The following is a 21388-nucleotide window of genomic DNA, read 5'->3' on the forward strand; positions in this document are numbered from 1 at the left end:
ATAATAGCAGGTGGTTCTTTTGGGTAGAAAAATCATGGCAAGGATGTAGAGACAGAAAGCAAACTGTTTTGATATTCTGGGTACAGCTTTCCCCAAGTGAATCATTCCCATATGCCTTCTTTTACCATAGGCCCTTTTCCAGAGGAAGTGGGTTGTATGAATAGAGGTGTAGAGATGGACTGTGGTGGGCAAACTTCTATGGTGCCCATATCTGGCAGATCCAATTAATCTTTTGATATTTGCCATCCCACTCTTATGCAAGTTAAGGCAAAACTCGAATATGGATTTTTTTAAAAAACATTTTATTTTTTTATTTGACAGGCAGAGATCACAAGTAGGCAGAGAGGCAGACAGAGGGGGGGGGAAGCAGGCTCCCTGCTGAGCAGAGAGCCCGACTCCGGGCTCGATCCCAGGACCCTGGGATCATGACCTGAGCTGATGGCAGAGGCTTAACCCACTGAGCCACAGGTGCCCCTCGAATATAGATTTAATATCCGTTTTAATATCCTCAAAATAAATACCTAATCTCATTACAAAGATTCAGTAGTGCTAATCAGAGGCAAGGCTGCTTCTGAAATTCCGTATAAATAGATATTTAAGACAAACTTTTAAGGAAGGTGGAAGCTGGAGCCATTTGTAAAGATGATCATTTAATTCACTTTTTTATTATGAAATATTTGAGACATACAAAAAGTTTAAAGAACAGGTATATACTCCTTAGTGAACATTAGTTGCTTTTAAGATAAAAATCTGAATTAGTGAAAAAGACTTCATTTCCAGGTAGAAGTGCAGCAAAGCTGAAAATTGAGTTTTGCCTAAGATTTTTTTCCCCCTTTTTCCAGATTGTATAAGACTAGCATTCTTACCATGTACTGGCACACCAAGTCTCCCTTACCGAGAAGGGAGATATCATTTTAATTAAAAGGAAAAAAAACACAAACCCAGCAGCTAAGGTCTAATAGGGAAAGATGTGTACAGGAAGCTTGCTAATGGAAAACTTGACGTTTCTGAGGGGCACCTGGGTGGCTCGGTGGGTTAAGCCTCTGCCTTTGGCACAGGTCATGATCTCAGGGTCCTGGGATTGAGCCCCGCATTGGGCTCTCTGCTCAACGGGGAGCCTGCTTCCTCCTCTCTCTCTCTCTGCCTGCCTCTCTGCCTACTTGTGATCTCTGTCTGTCAAATAAATAAATAAAATCTTAAAAAAAAAAAAAAAAGAAAACTTGACGTTTTTGGATGGAAGACAACTACACTGAAGACCAGAAAGGACACATGGTCATTAAGCTCATTAATTCTAGGCCCTTCAAATCTTAGAGTGTCAGTTACTAGCTGTGTGACAATAGTCCAGTTCCTTAACCTCTCTGTACCTTAGTTTCATGAACCGTGTGGTGAATAGAGTAATAGGATTTGCCTCTTAGGTTGTTACATGTCAAGCCCTTAGAACAGTAAGCCCTCAGCAAATGTTACCTCATTTTCTTTGTCCTCCTTGAAGGAAAGTTAACGTCACAGGAAAGCAAGAGCTTTGTCTTATTTAGATTCTGTGTCCTTGGCTTCTATTTTTCCCACAGTGGGTGCTCATTAAACATTAGGAGGATGGATTAATTAATGACAACAGCTAGGCTTTGAGGCTGAACGTCAAACAGAATTTGTCCAACCTTTTATAGCTAGCGAGGGGAAAAATAAACGTTGGGTTTAGAATAATCTAGGGAAAGAGGAAAGAACCCTAAACTAAGATTAGAAGAACCGCATTCAAGTTTAAATTCTTAAAATTGTATTTTTATTAAAAAACATTTTTTTAAAGATTTTTTTTGTTTGTTTATTTGAGATGGGGAGGGCACAAGCGGGGTGGGAAGGGGCAGAGGGAGAGGAAGAAGCAGACTCCACACTGAGCAGGGAGCCCTGTGTGGGGCCTCTGCCCCAGGAACCTGGGATCATGACCTAAGTCAAAAGGCAGATGCTTAATTGACTGAGCCATCTGGGCGCCCCTCAAGTTTAAGTTCTTTCAGCTCGGGGCACCCGGCTGGCTCAGTGGTTAAAGCCTCTGCCTTCGGCTCAGGTCATGATCTCAGGGTCCTGGGATCGAGCTCCATATCGGGCTCTCTGCTCAGCGGGGAGCTGCTTCCCTTCCTCTCTACCTCTGCCTGCCTGTCTGCCTACTTGTGATCTCTGCAAATAAATAAAATCTTTAAAAAATTGTTTTAATTAAAAAAAAATTCTTTCGGCCCTTTGGGTGTTGAGATTAAGATTTTCTTTCTTAATTTGTAAAATGGGAATAATTCCCAAGGTTATTCTGAGGATTGCATCAAGGTATATGTGAAAGCTCACAATAAGTTATAAATGGATAGACAAACACATGATATTATTAATTTTTATCTCAGTATGTTTACCCATTGGATGACAATAAAATGTGTCTATGAGAGTCTTGGAAGAAAAGAAGCTTTAGCTAACGATGTAAGTACTAAAAATATTCAACCCCAGAGGTACCACAGACATAGACTAATTTTTTCCATCTGTGCAGTTTAGGGTAGATTTGGCATACGCTCCATACCAGGCAAGAAAGAAACTATGGTTAGGCTGCTTTGAAAGTAAAGAAAAAAAAAAAAAAAGCAGAAAAGGAAACCATTTCCTTTTATAAGCATGAATGTTAAAATAGGGAAAGCCCTCACCAAATAATTTACCCCTGAAGCAGGACTGTTTGAGCCATATCCTCACTTTCCCCACTCCCCACTTACGTTCTAATTAGTTCTTTCATACATCACGATTTATAGATTATGGTCACTTCCTCCTCACTGAGGAAAAACAACATAGATTACTCTTTATCAGTCATGGGTGACTCAGAGGTCAAAAGAGCAATTCTTTGTAGGGTACTCTCCCTAGATTAGTAGTATTGGAAAACCAGGGATTTCAGAGCCAGGGATTATTTAAAATATTAGGGCTTTGGGCGCTTGGGTGGCTCAGTGGGTTAAGCATCTGCTTTCGGCTCAGGTCATGATCTCAGGGTCCTGGGATGGAGCCCCCCATCGGGCTTTCTGCTTAGTAGGGAGACTGCCTCCCCCCTCTCTCCCTCTGCCTGCCTCTCTGTCTACTTGTGATTTCTGTCTATCAAATAAATAAATAAAATCTTTTTAAAAATAAAATAAAAGAATAAAATATTATGGCTTTAAGATTAGGCCCCATCCAAGATGCCTCAACAGAGCCTGAGTTTGAGGTTGAGAAACTGACATGAGGAAAAAGATAGAGGAGCAAAAACAAACAAAAAAAAGCCATAGCGGGTGAGCTGATGAGTCACTGTCCCTTCCTTGAACTTTAGGAACGACAGGATGGAAGAGGGAAAAAAGAGGTGGTGCCCGCTGCAGACCAGATGTTCCATGAAAGTCAAGAACTTCGGGGAACTTAATGAACTTCTTAGGGTAAAGGCAATAAATATAATTTCCATGGCTGAGTTGTTAATTGTATCCAGGAAAGGACACCAGGAGAACTAAGCTTGACTTCGCTTCATGCTCAGAGCGATCATCTTAAATCTCATCACTTTATTCTCTTGCTCAAAACCTTAATCACTCCACAGCGCTCCTGGAGTAAGTCTAAACCGAGTAATGGCGTAGACTATTCTTCACGACATCATCTCAACCTTCCTTGGTAGCTTCTTCCGCCAATTTCTTCTTCTTCTCCTCTTCCTCTTCCTCTTCCTCCTCCTTTGTTCCACACTCATGTGGAGCCCTGCATGGGGATTGAACTAACTACCCTGAGACCAAGATCTGAGCTGAGATCAAGAGTTGGACGCTTAACTGACTGAGCCACCCAGGCGCACCCCCTGATTAATTCTTATCATATATCTTGGAACGTAGAGGGAACTAACTTATAATTTACCAAATAAAGCCAGATACTTTTAAGTGCTGGTGCATTTGTTTATATATTCTCTCATCCCAGCTGGCAAACCCTTAACTGTACTTCAAAGCCTGGCAAAAGTATCATTTCTTGTCTGTAGCTTTCTCAACTCCCACTCTCTCCTACTACTCAGGATGATTGTTCTTTCATCTATGGTGTCATTGCACTTTGAGCATGTATTTGTTAAATCACTTACCCTGACGCATTAGGAAGATGCATCAGGTTTATCCTCTTTCCAACTCCCTGCGTTCTCCATGAACACAAGTGTGAGCCCATCATTGTTCAATTCTTGGCACACCGTACAAACACAAGACAGATTTGTTGAACTGAATTAAAAATTAGAAGAGGGCCAAAGCATAAATGGATTTTCTAGGCCTACGAATTATGCTAGGACTAGGAACTATGTACTAATTCTTCATGTATGATTCTGCTTTTGGTCTTATCAGAGTGCATGTAACTTGCTTTTGTTAAGAAACAGTGTCAAAAATAAAAACCAGTGTCATGACTATGTTTCTTCAGATAAAACATTATTAATTCATTTATAGCTTAGAATTGCCCTTCCTATGACCCAGTTAGCTAAAAGGTATCTGAATAATTTGAAATATTCTCCAGCTGGAATGGGATTATGTTTGGGGTTTGCTTTCATCAGTGCACCCTCACCTTGTTTTTGCTCTTCAAAGAGCCCCCTTCAAAAGCACGAACACAAACTGGATGAACTCTGCTGAATTTCAAACTTGCCACTTTCTTTCTTAGCATTAAACTTTTCTTCTCTAATTGAACAAGTTAACTGAAGACGTATATAATGTAGTATCAGTTTATTTTTTCACCTTGTTCCAAAAAATCTTTAAGAGAGGCTAAAGGAAAAAAAAAAAATCCAAATCCAAAACCAAGTTGTTCCACATCTGGTCCACATTCACCCACAGCATCCCAGGGCTGACCACTAGTCGGTGTGAAAGACATTAGGAAACATTTTCCAAGTACTAGTAATAGCATTTCCTTAAGTTGGATGTTGGTTCACAGCAAAGGATTGTGTTGATGCCCACAGGTCGCTTCTACCTTATGACCCAGTATGGGTTTGTTCAACCTTGGAATCAGCCATGGAGGCCCCCTCCCAGGGTACATAACGAGGCCGTTGTTACCCAGCAGGCATTGTGGCTAAATAAAATTGTAGCTGACTCACGTCTGAAGGGGCATATGGGGTAGAGCATAAAGAGTAAGAGCAGGAGTTCTGGAGTCAGTCTCTCTGTCGTGTTTGAGTCTGGCCACACCCCTGACTGGTGATGTGACCTTGGACAAGCTATTTTAACTTCTCTATGCCTCAGCTGTGTCATCAATGAAAGCAGAATATTAAAATCTACCTTGTGGGTTTGTGGTGTGGGATAAGTGAATTAAATCTGTCGAGAGTTTAGAAGGGTGTCTGGTACATGGTGAGCACTCAGTGTTAGCTCTTGGGTGCTTTACTTTTCCATTTGGAGGTAAGAGAAGTGGGTACATTGAAAAATGAAAGGAAGGCTGGTATTTTTACAACAAAACTTTATTTACAGAACCGCAACTTAGACTGTTTTGGTACCACTATTAACAAAATGCCTACAGCTGAGGTATTGCTAAAATCACAATCCAACACCATCCCGGTTTCCCATTTCTGTGTGGCTCTGAATGCAGCTTAAAACAAAAACAAAATTCTCTTTATAACATACAATGGCTTAAGAAAAACCCTTCTTTAGTTTTTTTCTATTTAAGAGTTGGAACTGAGACTGCTCATTTAAAGTTTGCTATTTGCAGAGAAAGTCCGAGAGAAGAGAATAATTTTAAGATGGAGGTTTAGTTGATCTGCTTTTATAACACAATAACCTTATGACTCTAGAAGAATGTAAATAATGTTGGTATACATACTGTTTACATACTGTTACATACTGTTGTGCTGAATTCATTTATCTAACATCGTGCTGAGGAATGAAGAGGATTTCTCCATAGATTTTCAACTTTTATCTTATTCTATTTGCTGATTCACAAAGTCTTGCTCTATTTTAAGGGGTTTTCACCAGTATAACGCAGGAGAACCAGTATCTATGGAAACCTAACAGCCTGGTTCCTTTAAAAAAATATGTATGCATGGTAATACCCATAGATATATGCTTGGTTGACATACACACATGAATATGTACGAACGCCCCTTATTCAAGAATGTAAAATTAAGAGTATCTGGTATCTATTTGTAAGAAAAATTCCCCAAGATTGTGAGGTAGTTGAGTGACACATGTAATAATCTTTTCCAGTCTGAATTTAAGAATACACCTTTACTGGATGGAGAGTTGTAGAGAGGAAGAGGAATCAATAGAAGAAAAGAATTACAGTGGCTCAAATTAAATTCAGGTAATGAATCCGAGATAGCAAATAAATAAATCAACAAATGTCTCATTTTTCCCCCCAAAAGAGAAACCAGTAATAAATCCTTACGAATACTTCTAAAGTCAATCCATTAATATGTATTTTAAATAGGAAAAAGTCTGAATATTACACGTCATTATCCCTCCCCTTCATCGAATCCAGTCCTCCGCTGAGATATCTAACGAGTCTTCGTCTGCATTCTCCTCTATCTCTGGTAAGTTGCCCCACAGTAGGAAGTTTACACCTGAAAAGAAAATTCATAAAATTACTTAGTGCTGATTGCTATCACACCTCAGAACATGCTGTAGGAAACCTTATATGTTAACATTCTTGTATGAAACCATAGTGTTTACAGTAAAGAGAAAAGATATTAAAAAATATACCACAGATTTTAAAAATTATCTAATATCATTCATCTAGGACATAAACATTTTTTAGGTTCTTTGAAGAAAGGGCTTGAATTCTAGAAACTTCGAATTCCAAAGGATCTTAAGAGTCCATTTTCTCAAACACTGCCCCCAGCTATACTATTGCATAATCACTCTACACTAATAATTTCCAAATCTATTTTAAAGATTTTTAAGGATGGAGATCTCGTAAGATTATTTTAGATCAAGTGTCTCTTTGGAGGGTCCAGGGAAAAGGCTTGAAATAAGTCTCTTCATCTCCTCAACCAGGATGGAAGTAGCTGGTGGCTTTTTCATGATTAAAAAGAAGCAAGGTTTTGAAGCCAATTATCATCTGAACTGCAATCCTCACAACAGGTGGGTTTTGGTTTTGGGGGTATGAAGGTAGAACTTTGGGACCAGGTTGTAGCTGCCAACACAATAAACAAAACAACAATCTAAAGCCTCATAATGAAAGGACAGTCAGATTTCCTACTGAAGAACCTAACGTAGGTATGTAGTAAAATGACAGGAGCATGAGATGGTTTATTCTGGGCATGTACTCTATCATATTACTTGAAAGCACTAAATTGGGAAGAATACTATTGTCAGTTGACTTCTAGGAGAGCCAATGGAGTCCAACAAGGAAATGGCCACATGGTAGAATGGAATGAGCCAGTATTTGGAGATTTGGTTTGGATCTAGTCACTGGTAGTAGCCACTAGTACCAGGATACCATGAATGTTTTTGCTACCTCTACAACAAATGTATGCAACTGCAGACAATATATATTACTTTTTGGGTATATTTAAAAATTTTTATAGTGTGGCATTATCTGTATCCTTTCTAACTTGCTATTTTCATTCAACATTATGTTTTTGAGATTTACCTATATCCTTGTGTATAGCTTTAGCTCATTTCTTTTTATTTCTGTATTCTGTTCTGTGAATTAAATGTGTATTTTGCAAATATATACATATATAGCAAATAGAGCGCATCTCTCATTGCTTCCTAACTTCCCATACTGCATAGGAATTCAAGGAGACCTGTACAGTGAGGTGTACTATTGCATTGTTGAAACAGTGGAAACAATTAACTGTCTCTCTTGGTTGAGATATTAGAATCTAATCAGGCAAGATGTTTCATGCTGGGGTGTGGATACAGATGTCTCTCATATTTTCTGTAATTTGTGTGTGTGTGTTTGTGCTGTTTATAATAAAAAATATTTCCCCTCCAAGAATGAATGGCATTCTGCTTCTGGTAATATGGCATTGATGAGATAACAGGATAATAAGGAATTACCAGGCCAAAACCTAAGGGATCGTTAGAACCCATAAGGGCAAATGAGGGCTGTAGTCACCTTGCCTTTGAGAACATTTGTCATTCCCAGGGAATTCAAACTGAGTTCTCTCAAGCATCCCCAGGAGAGCTTTGGGAAATCAGGTCAACATGTGAAGCCTAGTCTAGAACATAGACTTGGGGCCCTTTCAGTCTAAACATTCTAGGATTTCATAAAGCTTGTGTATGTACTCCTTTGATGCTGCTGATTCAGGTGATTCAAGGACAGTCCCAACATCATGAGGAACCCTGTTTTATACCAAGTCTCTAGAAGGTTTTACTTTAAATTACAATATTAGGGTTACAAAGGAGAAGTTTCATATTTTTGGAGTGAATACTCAAGAGACATGAGTAGCTTGGCACAATTGGTTCAAAGGAGAAAAAATAAACTAAGAGATTGGATCTGACAGAAGGAGCACCTTCCTTTCTCTGTTAAGGGAGGAAGGAAATCCTGTGATACATCTGTTTCTCATGGATTAGATTCAATGCAAATGGAAGAATGCAGGGCTTTTATCTTTGAAAAATTGACCAATATTAAAAAGTAAATCAAAATGGAAAAATCTCCACCCTGTGTTTTGAATTCTATGAAGCAGGAAAAATAGTATCAAAGCAGAAACTTCCTTTAATGTGTCCCATGATCAACACAAATATAAAACTGGAAGCCCAAGCTAGGAGCCCGTATGGCAGGGGAATTCAGATAACTTCTTCCTCAAAAATGGCCCTCTTAACATCCCAGAGTCTGAAATTAAGACCCGCAAATGATGGGTTGAGAACTACAATTGAATGCCAGGTGATTTAAAAAAAAAATCTGAGTCTATAAAAACCTAAGCATAATTGGTGGGTTTGAAGACCCTGAGAACCAGCTTACAGTTCATGATCTTTAATCTGGGATGGCAAGTCACCCTTAAGAAAAGGAATATGTTTTAGGTTGTGAAGAAGATTAAAATATACATCTAAAAACCTGAGAGTGTTAGTGCCGACCTGGATTGCTGAGTTCTTTAAATTTGTTCTGCAAACTTTAGTTGCCACTAAAAAAATCCCACTCAGAGTCAACCTGGTCTGTTGTGTAAATAGATACCAGACAGAGAAAACTTGTGTCCTACAATAAAACCACATGGCTCTAGACAAGATAAAATGTATCATGTAAATATCCTTTAAGAATTGGTTGTAGGGACGCCTGGATGGCTCAGTGGGTTAAAGCCTCTGCCTTCGGCTCAGGTCATGATCCCAGGATCCTGGGATCGAGCCCTACGTCAGGCTCTCTGCTCAGCGGGAAGCCTGCTTCTCTTCCTCTCTCTCTCTCTGCCTGCCTCTCTGCCTATTTGTGATCTCTGTCTGTCAAATAAATAAATTAAAAAAAAAAAAAAAAAGAATTGGTTGTATGCGGGCTCCTGGGTGGCTCAGTGGGTTAAGCCTCTGCCTTCAGCTTGGGTCATGACTCAGGGTCCTGGGATCGAGCCCCACCTTGGGCTCCCTGCTCAGCGGGGAGCCTGCTTCCCCCTTTCTCTCTGCCTGCCTCTCTGCCTACTTGAGATCTCTCTCTGTCAAATAAATAAATAAAATCTTAAAAAAAAAAAAAAGAATTGGTTGTATGTTACATAATTAGGACAACATACTGGTATTAAATATTTCCCTTTAATAAAATTTCATCGTAATTTATTGCTATAGATGTCAAAATGTCTGTTTTTATCCTGGAGCAACATCACCAAATACAACGGTTGCCCAGTCATCTTCCCTCCCACCTCCCCACTGCCCCAGCCTCCCCTCCCAGCTTTCTTACACACACACACACACACACACACACATGCGCACAATTGATTATCAAATCTAAAATCTTCCAAAATTCTCTGGAGTTATAATATGTATCAAGGCAACATTTTAGTGCAACTAAAATATTAATTTAGGGGCACCTGGGTGGCTCAGTGGTTTAAGGCCTCTGCCTTAAATTTGCGGATCAAACCCTGCATTGGGCTCTCTGCTTGGCAGGGAGCCTGCTTCCCCCTCTCTCTCTGCCTACTTGTGAACTCTGTCTGTCAAATAAATAAATAAAATCTTTTATATATATATAAATTTAAAAAGATTGAGAAGAGGGGTGCCTGGGTGGCTCAGTCATTAAGCTTCTGCCTTCGGCTCACGTCATGATCCCAGGGTCCTGGGATGGAGCCCCGTATTGGGCTCCCTGCTCAGTGGAAGCTTGCTTCTGCCTCTCTCACTCCCCCTGCTTGTGTTCCCTCTCTCGCTATGTCTCTCTCTGTCAAATAAATAAATAAAATCTTAAAAAAAAAAAAAAAAGACCAAGAAGAGCCACGTTTGAGGCCTTATATACAATGGTGACAACAGAAATGGCAATGAAGTTTGGCTAGTAGTTTCCCTAACTGAATATTTGGGATCAAAGGACTTGAGTTTCACTCTTTCAACCCAGGTAAAAGGGTTTCAGAGGGAATCCTAAAACGATCTATTGGGAGTTTCACTCAGGTATTGATAGCAAATAAATGTTAGGGGAATTTCTAAGTCAGCTGTTTCTTACCGGTAGAGTCTAGTCTGTTAATATCATAAACTGCTTGGCTGTGAAACATCCAGAAGTGTCCATTGTTGCAGGAAAGAAGGCAGGAACAACATGGAACGATCACATGATAACCTACAATGTTCCCACTGAGACAGAAAGTAAATACAGTTAGATATCCCCTAATAACTGGCCATATAAGCATTTTATGTGCTAAAGTAAATAGATAGACCATATGAAGACCTCATTTCCTCCTAACAACCTCCACTGCTAGGACCTTTGGGATAGGAGTCACCCGGCAATGTTAAATTTGACAGTGCTACTGCCAAATGGGAAAATGGTCTTCCAGGTGAGTGAAACAATACTAACACATTCTCCATTTCTTTCCTGGGATTCCTTTAGGCATTCTCCTTAAGCTAGCTTCTAGATGCCGGGCCCTAGGGTTGTGATGTGCTCTGTAAAGCACCCACAGCCAATGTGTTGTGTGGACACGAGACATGAGATCAACTCAGCTCTGTGGGTAAAAGGTTTTTGTTGGTTCCAGGACCGTGGCAGGTTGGGTTCTTCTATGCTCTAGTTCAATGCCAGCACCTAAAAACTGTCTCAACAGATGGAGGAGTAGGAAGACAGCATGAGCCCCTGTAAACCAAACACAGGCTGGCTGCTCTAATTTTAGCTTTGGTGTTTTTGAAGGAATTCAGAAATAAAGCAAATACATAGCTTCTTGAAAAAGTTGCAAAAGTTTTGACTGCCTTGTTCAAGAGTATCCATCTGATTATAAGTACCTCAGTTTCCACAGATATTTTTCTTCTATGTGGTCACTGTTACAAAGAGTGAATATAGAGGGAATGTCTTAGCTAGTGCTTAAAAAAAATGACAACACAAGCTACTTATACCTTGGGTTGTAAAAATTCTTATTATAGCTTGTTCCCATCCTGGGAGATGTGGGAGTCAGTCATTTTTGTGAGGCCCTATAAAAAAAAATACTATAAAAGATACCAGCCTACCTAAAATATGGATTCTAATCATAATCTGCTTGAAAGGCAAACAAATGAAAGCAAGTTGTTCTTGGACCAGGACTGACAGTTATTTGTAAGACTATATTGCAAGGGTAAATTCTATGGCTTTAATCATCATCTATATTCATTCACTCATTCAGCTCATGTTTATTGAACATCTACTATGTGCCAAGTACTGTTGTAGGTACTGGGAATCCAACAGTAGACAAAGTCCTTATACTCACGGAACTAATATTCTAGTAGGGACACATCAGACCATTTTGCTCCCGTATTAAAACCCCTTCAGTGGTTTCCCATTGGCCAAAAATCAAAACAAAAAACCCCTTCATGGCAAGGTCTAGATCTGTGCTAATCCAAAATGTGGCTGTTAAGAACTTGAAGTTTGGCTAGACTGAATTGAAGTGTGTGTAAATAGAAAACATACATAAGATTTTAAAGACTATGAAGAAAAAAATAGAATGTAAAATATTGCATTAATAATTTTTTATGTTGGTTACATGTTGAAATAATATTTTGGTTATACTGGGTTAATAGAACATACAACTTAAATTCATTTCACTTGTTCCTTTTTTACTTTTTAAAATGTGGTTATTATTAGATTTTATTTATTCACTTATTATTTTTTAAAGAAGATTTTAAATTAGATATATGACTTGTAGATTTCTTTTTTTAACATTAAATTTTTAAAATTTTATTAACATAGAGTGTATTATTTGCCCCAGGGGTACAGGTCTGTGAATCATCAGTCTTACACAATTCACAGCATTCACCATAGCACATGCCCTCCCCAATGTCCATAACCCAGCTACCCTTGTAGATTTCTAATGGATAGCGCTCATCTAGATTATCTGGATTCTGACTCTATCTCTAATTTACTCATACAACTCTTCCTTGATGTTCACAATGTCTTAGCCACTCGCCATTCTCTTCTTATTCCTTGAACATGTTAAGCTTCTTCTTGCCTTGGGTTCTCTACACTTGATGTTCCATCTGCCTAGAACATTTCCCCTTGGGGTCCTTCTCATCCTTTTGGATTCAACTCCAATGTTACCTTCTCATGAGAAGGCTTCCCTAAGCATGCTACCTCAAAGAGGGTTTTTTTTTTTTTTACTTCAAAGAGCTTTTACCTACTCCCCCAAACTCTACTATTTTCTATCATTTATTATAATATTATAATAATGATTTCCTTTGGAACACTTTCCACCCTATGAATTATTTTTTTTTAAGAAGTCTCCACACCCAGTGCAGGGCTTGAATTCACAACCCTGGGACCAAGAGTCACAAGCTCCACTGACTAAGCCAGCCACGTACCCCAAACTTTATCTATCTATCTATCTATCTATCTACTTATTTATTTATTTAAAGGAGGCTCCACATCCAACATGGGGCTTGAACTCACAACCCTGAGATCTAGAGTTGTGTGCTCTATTGACCGAGCCAGCTCGTATCCCTCATACTCTATTCAATATCTTGTTTATTTAAATATCTGACTAACTGATTGTCTTCCCACTAGAATATAATGTCAGTGATTTTTGTCTATCTATTGCTGTGTTTCTAGCCCCCATATCAGTGGCTAGCACATAGTAGAACTTCAATAGATAGTTTGAATGAATGAAAGAATGAATTTAAATCATCATTAACACATAAGAATCTGAATTATTAGGATTATAATTTATAACCCAAACCCTGTTTAAGTGTAAAAATAATCTCAGCTTTCTTCTCTCTAAAATGGGACTAATAATGCTCAAGTTTCCCTACCTCTCAAAAAATAATAGTAATAGTTTTCATCTGTGTTATAATTCATGATCTAGGGGCGCCTGAGTGGCTCAGTGGGTTAAATCTCTACTTTTGGCTCAGCTCATGATCTCAGGGTCCTGGGATCGAGCCCTGCATCGGGTTCTCTGCTCAGCAGGGAGCCTGCACCCCTTCCGCCCACCTTCTGCTCTGCCTACTCGTGATCTCTCTCTCTCTGTCAAATGAATAAATAAAATCTTTAAAAGAAATAATTTATGACCTATTAAGCCTTTTAACATTCATAACATTCCATAACGTAAACACAAAAGATATTTAAATTTCTATCTTCTTAAGTTAGAAGATAGTTTCTGTTTTCTAAAGGTAAAAATTAGACAAGGAAGCAGAGGTTCAGGGGTTTCGATGTTTAAGGAGTTTACGTGAGATCACATTGAGAGTAAGTGTAGGGCCAGGGCTCACACCTGATTTTTTATGATTGTAACTGTGTTTTTTCCTCCTAAACTATCTTACTTTTTTCTGAAAATGGAACCAGAGATTTGTCAATGTACTCTGAAAAATGATAAAATCATATACAAATGTGCCACAAGACCCTTCTAAAAATTATTCTAAATAACAAATGGGTTTTCAATGGCTCATTGCATGGGTTATAACCAGTGCTTGATGCGGTCCACTGAATCTTTCTCCGTGTTGTGGTGTTAACATCCATCTTCCAAATGCAGGGCTATCTAGAATCTTGCCAAAAATTACCATTTTAAGCATGCGATGTCCTTCAGTTTACATTTGCAGATTTCAGTGAAATAGCATCTTCCAATGAAGTCTACTGCACTGGAAGAGAAACGTGCAGAAATAGTCAAGGTACGTTGAAAAAGATTGTTGTAAAAAATGCACATAATGTAAAATTTACCAACTTAGTCATTTTTTAAGTGTACAATTCCGAAGTGTTAAGTGTTGAGCAATGTTCTTCATTGTTGAGCAATGATCCTCCAGGCCATTTTCATATTGCAAAACTGAAACTCTCTACCCATTAAACAACTCCCCATTTCCCTCTGCAACTACCATCTACTTTCTGTTTCTATGAATCTATTTTATATAGCACATATAAGTGAAAGCACACAGTATTTGTCTTTTCGTGACTGGCTGATTCCATTTAGCATAATGTTCTCAAGGTCCATTCATGCTGTAGCAAGCAGCGGGATAGCCCTCCTTAATAAGGCTGAATAATACTCTACTGTATGCATATACCACATTTTATTCATTCATCTTTTGATGAACATTTAGCATTTTTGTTTCCATCTCTCCATTACTGTGAATTATACTGTTGAGAACATGTGCATGCAAATATACCTTTTAAATCCTGCAATGAATTTTTTGGGATAGATATAACTAAATATAAGCACACACTCAGATATATACACACACCCAGAAGTGGGATTCCTGGATCATATGGTAATTCTAGTCTCAATTTCTCAGGAACTTCCATGCAATTTTCCATAGCAGCAGCACCATTCTATGTTCCTACCAGTGGTGCACAAGGGTTCCAATTTTTTCATATCCTTTTCATTAAGTTTACTTTTGCTTGTGATTTAGCATGAATTTTGTAGGTCCAAAGAGTTGAAAGAAACTCTGGAGTAGAACAATAGTATATTTTAGGGGCGCCTGGGTGGCTCAGTGGGTTAAAGCCTCTGCCTTCGGCTCAGGTCATGATCCAAGGGTCCTGAGATCAAGCCCCACATCAGGCTCTCTGCTCAGCAGGGAGCCTGCTTCCTCCTCTCTCTGCCTGCCTCTCTGCCCACTTGTGATCTGTCTGTCAAATAAATAAATAAAATACTTAAAAAAAAAAGAACAATAGTATATTTTGTAAGAGTCAGTTAATACTTGTGAGCTTACATAAATACAACAAAACTTTCATGTAAAAACATCTCATGTGTTCATTAATCATACATATCTTAGCATGTTAATCCATCACAGTCATAACCCTTCAAGAAGAGCAGACAATAGAAAAAAACCTGGTTCCATTCTCAACTCTGGTTTTACCTCTAACAGTTCACATACCCGAGCCCTCATCTTACTGTTTACTAGAGCCATTGCAAAGATGAATGGGTTAATATCTTAAATTTGTGTGCATCTGTGTGGATGCGCTACAAAAAGGAAAAGCACTAGACAACAACTCACAGGATGTATGCAATAGTAGGTTCTAGATTTATTGTCTAGTTCTTTTTCTTTTTGCAACACACACACACACACACACACACACGTACTCAAACTAGTAACCCAAATATCTTTGTATGACTACACTTAAACCACCTCAGAAAAGATTTCAAGAAAGGAAGAGTTTTACAGCTTGGAGTATGTTTTTAAAAAGTTCAAGTTTCTATCATTGAAAAGTTCATTTTAAAGTGTTATGATTATTGGCCTGTTTCCTCTGGCTCTGTGTCCAAAGAATAGCTGTTAACCTGTATTTTGGATAATTACTCTTTCACTTTAATGATAAAGACCCAAATTTTGAAAATTATGTAAGGGCATATATATGATGACTATGGAAAGAGAAAGTACCTTTTAGAGCCCAAAATGGTACATTTGAGTCAAATAAAATCGCTATTCATCCAAATAGGTAGCAAATTCTTAAGGACTCTACCAACAAAAGTGGGTAGTGTCCGAAAATAGAATTTAAGAGGATTTAATTATGCAGATACTATCCATCTGAAACAGTGAACAAGGATTGTTTCAGGGCTAAGTCTTTATTTCATCTCATACAAATCTATTTCTCGCTCACCAGGAGAGAGATTTTTGAGAAAAGAACACTGACTTACACGGACAATGAATCTGAATCAGCCTGCCAATTGCAAATAATGGCAGAAAATTATGAACATTTTTTGGCCTAAAACCTTATGGATAAAAATGAAAAACCTAGTGGCCTCTTCTTTCTCACAGTACGGAAAATCTTGCCCGACTTTACCTAGAGTCTAGGGTGTAAGTCATGGCCTGGATCCAGTGAGATTAGGATGGTTGGGCAGGGCACAGCGCCAGGGATTCAGGTTCAGGGATGTGGTCACATGACTGTCATTGAACGAGAAGCATGACATCAGGACTGACCACTCTGGCTAAACCACAGACTTTGTCCAGACAGTCTGCCCACTTAGTTATACTCCAAAGGGATAATCAGACTGTTGGGAGTGGCTGGAACACCAAAATGATAACCTCCTTGTTGACTCCCCGGGGTCCAAACCATACACTTTTCCCATTTAGTTAAAGGCTACCGTTGCCCGCTACTAGCATGACTTACTTGGTAGGAGGGATGTCTGTAGAGAAAAGGTCTATTTCAGTATCAGCCAGCAAAACAGCCTTCATTCCCCTAGAGCTGAGCACTTGTTTACAGAATTTGCAACACAGGATGGACACGCACCGGTCCTTGAAACTACAGGTGCTGGTAGACATGGTGTCCCGGGAAGGATGCGGGGTGGGATTTTGAAAGAGGAGAGACAAGAGCAGCCCCTTTGCTCGTTTGATTCCCCCGGGGTTGACAATTAGATCGCGAGGTCTAGAGCTCTTCTAAGCCCTCGGTTGGGAAGGAAATGAGTTCTTTTCTGTTTCCCGTGGGAAGGTGAAAAGTAATATTTATTGAGGAGGCGCTCGGGGAAGGGAGTGGGGTTTGAAGCTGGGGAGGCGCGAGCTGCAAAGGGCCTCGGGAACTTCTCTACGGCCGGCTCCCCAGCCCGGAGGCTAAAAGGCTCCTCCACGCTTCAGCCCCCGCCCCTTTGAGCAATTCCCTAAGATTTCTCCAGCCGCGCCTTCCGGAGAAATCTCCCCTCCTAATCCCCTCCCTCGGAGCTCTCCAAGTCCTCCCGCTCCGACCGCCGGCCAAGCGTCCCTGCTACCACGCCTCGTCTTTGGAAGTCCTTCTCCTCTTCCCAGGATCCAGAAATCCCCTCAGCTTTTCCCACGACCCCTGGTTGTCCTCAGTCCTCCCGGGAGCCTCCCCCGCTCTGCTCGCTCGCGAGCTCCCGCTTCCCTTCTCTCCAGCAGCCCCCAGCCCTCAGCGTGCAGACGGGCTCTCGCGCCGTTTCTCTCGGTCCCCAGTCCCTTAGCTCTGCCTCGTGCCCCCCGCGGTCCCCTTAAATCTCCCTCCGGGCGGCCGCTCCGGAGCGCGCGGTGGGGTTGGCGGGACGGGGCAGAGATCGCTTTGGGGGCTCAGCTGGCGCTGGGGTCTCTGTCACCGAACGCGTCGTTTTTTTGCTCCTTCTTCCGCTCTCTCTGCCTTTCCAACCGGCTGTCAGTTTGAATTGCCGGCGCAGCGCACCGATTGGGAGAACCAGAGTTCGCCCGCGTCTCGCATTGGAAGGCTCGGGAGCCTTCCCCTGCTGAGCTCTTAGTGGCTTGGAGACCGTACGCCCCGCCTCAGTAACGGTGCTGAGATCTGTTCAGCTTTCTGGTTGGTGAAGTTTGGCTCCGCCTCCGCTCTCATTGGCCGGTCCCTGGAGGGTTGGGCAAATCCTACTCCTGCCCCAGTGAATGCTTCAAGGCACGCCCTTCGCGCTTCTTATTGGAAGATTTTCTACAGTCCCCGCCGGACTCTACTCTCTATTGGCTAAAATTCTCCGCAACGCCCCTCCTTTCTACCCCGGTCCAATTGGTCGTGCTTTCTCTCAAGAGTTTGTGTTTGGCTGTTAGTTCCATTTTAACCCCGCCCATTAATTCTACTTTAGGGCTAGGCAACCCTGGGAGGAGCTTACCTTGTGACCACGCCTCGGTGGCGCTAGTCACACCTCCGAGTTTCGCCAGCTCCTCCTCCTCATTCCTGTCCTCTCGGGATCAGCTATTCCTATTGGCTGTAGGCCCCATCGGTCGATAGACTACGGGCGGTGATTGGTAGGGGGGTGGGCTCTGCTTCCCGGCGGGGTCCTGCGGAGTTGGCCGAGGCTCCTCAGGGGACTAGGGGACCGATCTGCGTAGAAGCGGGTGGCGGGGAAGAGGGGAGGAGATCTCTGAGTGGGAAGCGGAGCCTGGGGCCCGGGACCCGTCGCGTCAGAGCCAGGTAAAGGCTCCTTCCCTCTCCCCTTTCCTCTTCCCGGCCGCCGGAGCCCTGTCTGAACAAACTCCGGCAGGGGCGGGAAGAAGAGGGCGCGGATGCTGCTTGCGGCATCGCCTAGCAGTGCCGCCCGGAATCCTTCAGACCCCCTCCCCCCCCTCCCCCCTCCAAATCTTCCAGTACAGCCCATAATACTTCTCAAGACTGCATCTCTCTCGGCCATTCACCGCACAGCCTGGGACTCTGCCCTGGGACTCTGCCGCCGCGAAGCCCTCGCCCAGCCCCCTCCCCAAGTCCTCTTCACACGGGCACCCTTGGTCCACTTTTGGGTAACCGTCGCTGGCATCACCCGTAACCATCGACTACCGTCTTCCCCTGTCTCCAAGCCCTGGTAGACAGCCGGGTTACAGCCCAGGACCCAGGATAGTTGTTCCGCCCTGCTTCCGGGGCTCTTGCCCTGTCCCAGTCCCCGGCCCGCCTGGAATGGCTCCTTTTATGCACCCCCCGTTCCTAGACTTATAGCGTGTCCCCCAAGTTGCTAACATCCTTACGCACATCCTTACGCACCATGTAACATCGTGGCCCGCGGCGGTCTCCTCACCCCCACTCCCTCCCTATGTAATCTTCCCTGTGCCCTCTCTCCACCTCCCAAGCGTGTGCGGAGGCTCCAGTTATCCCCGGCTCCCGTGCAGCCTCTGGACCCCACCTCACACCCCCCTCCCCGCTTCCTGCCCGCCTGAACCACCACGCCGCCTGGGCTCCCTCTTCCTCCCGGCGCGGGAAGTGGGAGACACCGGCGGGAGCCCGCCCCCCTCACCCCCCAGCGGCCTCCTGACAAGGAGAGGGTAAGGGGCGACCAGGGAGGGGGGGTAGTCGCGGCGGCATCGTGGGGAGCGAGACGCCCGACTCTGCGCTCGGGCTGCTTCCCTCCCGCCTCCCGGGCCTGGGCCGGGGCGGGATTTCCTCCGGCACCTCCCGGTGCGAGGAGTCTGGACTGCGACCCTCCCGACCTCTCCTCCCCCAGCCTGGGTCAGGGTGCGGTATCTCGATCTGTGGGCATGGGTGACAAAAAATATCTGGGGTAGTATTTAAGAGTCACTCTGGTCCCCGGCTTGGGGGAGGCGGTGGCTGCCTTCCGTCCCCCGCCCCCGGGTTTTCCCGACTCCGACCCTAGCCTCTAACCCGTTTCCTGCTTCTGTCGACCACATTGTTTTCCTGGATGTGCCCCGTGCCGAGCAGGCTTTTTCCTGCAGGTCTCCCCCCACCCCCGCAAACATTTTGCTGCCAAGAGAAGCTAGTAACCAAAAACAAAACAACTGGGAGGAGGAGCGGGAGGGGAAGAAAAGTTGTGCCCGGGTGGCTTGTCCCTCCCTGGCTTTGATCCCTTTTGAGGTCCAGGGAGTTGCCCCAGCCGGGGGTCAGGGGCCGTGTCGGAGCCACTGCCGAGAGTGCTGCCTTCGGCTGGCAGCTGCCCAGTGCTGGCGGGGCTCGGAGGCCGCCGAGGTGCCGCAGTCCCCGCCCGGAGCCCCGCGTTCCCGCCGCAGTCCCCACCCGAAGCCCGCGCAGGCGGCTGCTCCAAAGTGTTTTCTTCCAGCCTTAAAACAAAATCCGGAGGGAGCTTCCTTCCTCCGCACCTCGCCGCGCCGGGCTTTGTGGGCCGGGCGGTGTTTGGCCGAGATGAATGGGCCCTGGCCGGGCTTGGAACGACGTCCCCTACCCCACCCCCGCCGCGATTAGGATCTACGCTGGGGCTGATAGCCCCCTCCCCTTTTCCTTGCATTTACAGGCAAGTGAACCGGAGCAAACGACTTCCGATCCAGTCTGCGCCGCTGCGGCTCCCGTTTGGGATTTGATTTGCAGCATCTTCGAGCCTGTGCAACAAAAAAAAAACCGCGAAGCACGCCCAGCCCTCCCCGGCACCCTGTTACGCACCCACTCCCTCCCGGGGACACAGCTGGGCGCGTCCACACCCCCGCACCCCCCACACCATGTTGTGCGGAAGGACTTCCACTCCCTGCCTCTGTCGTTGATGTCAGACCCCAGGCCAGCCTCCGGGCGCTGCAGTTCTCCCGGCTAATGCTGAGGCTGCGGCTCCGGCTCTAGCACAGGAACCAGCCGCAGCTGCCGCGCCCGGCCCCAGCGTCCACCGTCTGCATGTGCCCGCCGTAGCCTTCTGCCCAGCCCGCAACCCGCGCTCCCCGGAGCGCTGGAGACCACCGCGGGGGGCCCCTTCTGCCCTTGGGAGAAGCGGTCTTGGAGGTATTGATCTCGGTGGTTGGATTTTTCCCGTGGATCTATCAGTTCACAATTTGAATTTGGAAGAAAGAAGGAAAACATGACGTCTCCGGCCAAATTTAAAAAGGATAAGGAGATCATAGCAGAGTACGATACTCAGGTCAAAGGTAAGGGCTTTGAAAAATAGCATAATGCATATTCTCTGTGGGCCATTGAGGCTTGCATTTCCATCCTGATTTGCAGGCTGTTCATTTCTTTGGGTGGAGCAGGTGGGGACAGGCTGAGCCCAGAGGTGGTTTCATAGGTGGGTTTGAGCCTTCCAGGGATGGACTGTGCCAGGGGCCACAGGCTCTGGAAAGGAATTTTTAGAGTGGGCTTTAGGTTTGCTCCTGGAGGGCTGGCCCTGATTTTGGCAGCCCTTTCCCCCCAGCCTAGATTGGGTGGGGGGAGGGGCGAGAGGTTCTTGGAGAGAGGAAGGCGGCAGTTTGCCTCTGGGTGTCTGGGTCAGGTTTCCTTGAAGGACAACTGGAATCTGACAGGTGTTTGGGAATTTATTTCTGAGGCTGAAGAGGAGTGCAGGTAGAGAAAGGCAACCTTGAGAAGGTGTACCATTTGGGGAGACCCAGGAGAGGCAGGTTTTTTTTTTTTTTCCTGATGCACTGTATCAAAAAGGTGACATTTGCTGTGGCAGTGGTTGCAGAAAGTCTCCAACCACCTTGGGTGCTCCTTGTACCTGCCAGGTCTCCGGTTGCCTTGCATTCTGTTTGAGATGAGAGAACAGAAAGAATAAGGTCATTTCACACCCTGTCTCCGCCCTCACCTAAACATGAATGGAGTTGGCATGTTAGGGTTGCTGGGT

At 43.7% G+C, this 21388-nt stretch overlaps 2 protein-coding genes across 8 annotated transcripts in view; one reads left to right on the forward strand and one right to left on the reverse strand.

Annotated features, from left to right (window-relative positions):
• Nucleotides 1-5434: 5434 nt before the first annotated feature.
• Nucleotides 5435-17582, reverse strand: FAM72A (family with sequence similarity 72 member A). The gene is made up of 4 exons (XM_044267778.1): nt 16552-17582; nt 14016-14093; nt 10522-10646; nt 5435-6514 (listed from the first exon to the last, which is right to left on the reverse strand). Exons 1-4 carry the CDS (start codon nt 16701-16703, stop codon nt 6420-6422), a joined length of 450 nt encoding a protein of 149 aa, XP_044123713.1. The 5' UTR covers nt 16704-17582; the 3' UTR covers nt 5435-6419.
• A 593-nt stretch (nt 17583-18175) lies between these two features.
• The window catches only part of SRGAP2 (SLIT-ROBO Rho GTPase activating protein 2), a 236557-nt gene continuing 233344 nt past the window's right edge, over nt 18176-21388 (forward strand). For all 7 annotated transcript variants that reach the window (XM_044267770.1, XM_044267772.1, XM_044267771.1 and 4 more), the window contains exons 1-2: nt 18176-18300; nt 20081-20696. In XM_044267770.1, coding sequence (XP_044123705.1) covers nt 20630-20696 — 67 coding nt within the window. In that variant the 5' untranslated portion in view covers nt 18176-18300; nt 20081-20629. The remainder of the gene's footprint in view (nt 18301-20080; nt 20697-21388) is intronic.

This window comes from Neovison vison, chromosome 10 (assembly GCF_020171115.1).
Source record: "Neovison vison isolate M4711 chromosome 10, ASM_NN_V1, whole genome shotgun sequence".
In the NCBI taxonomy this organism is placed as follows: domain Eukaryota; kingdom Metazoa; phylum Chordata; class Mammalia; order Carnivora; family Mustelidae; genus Neogale; species Neogale vison.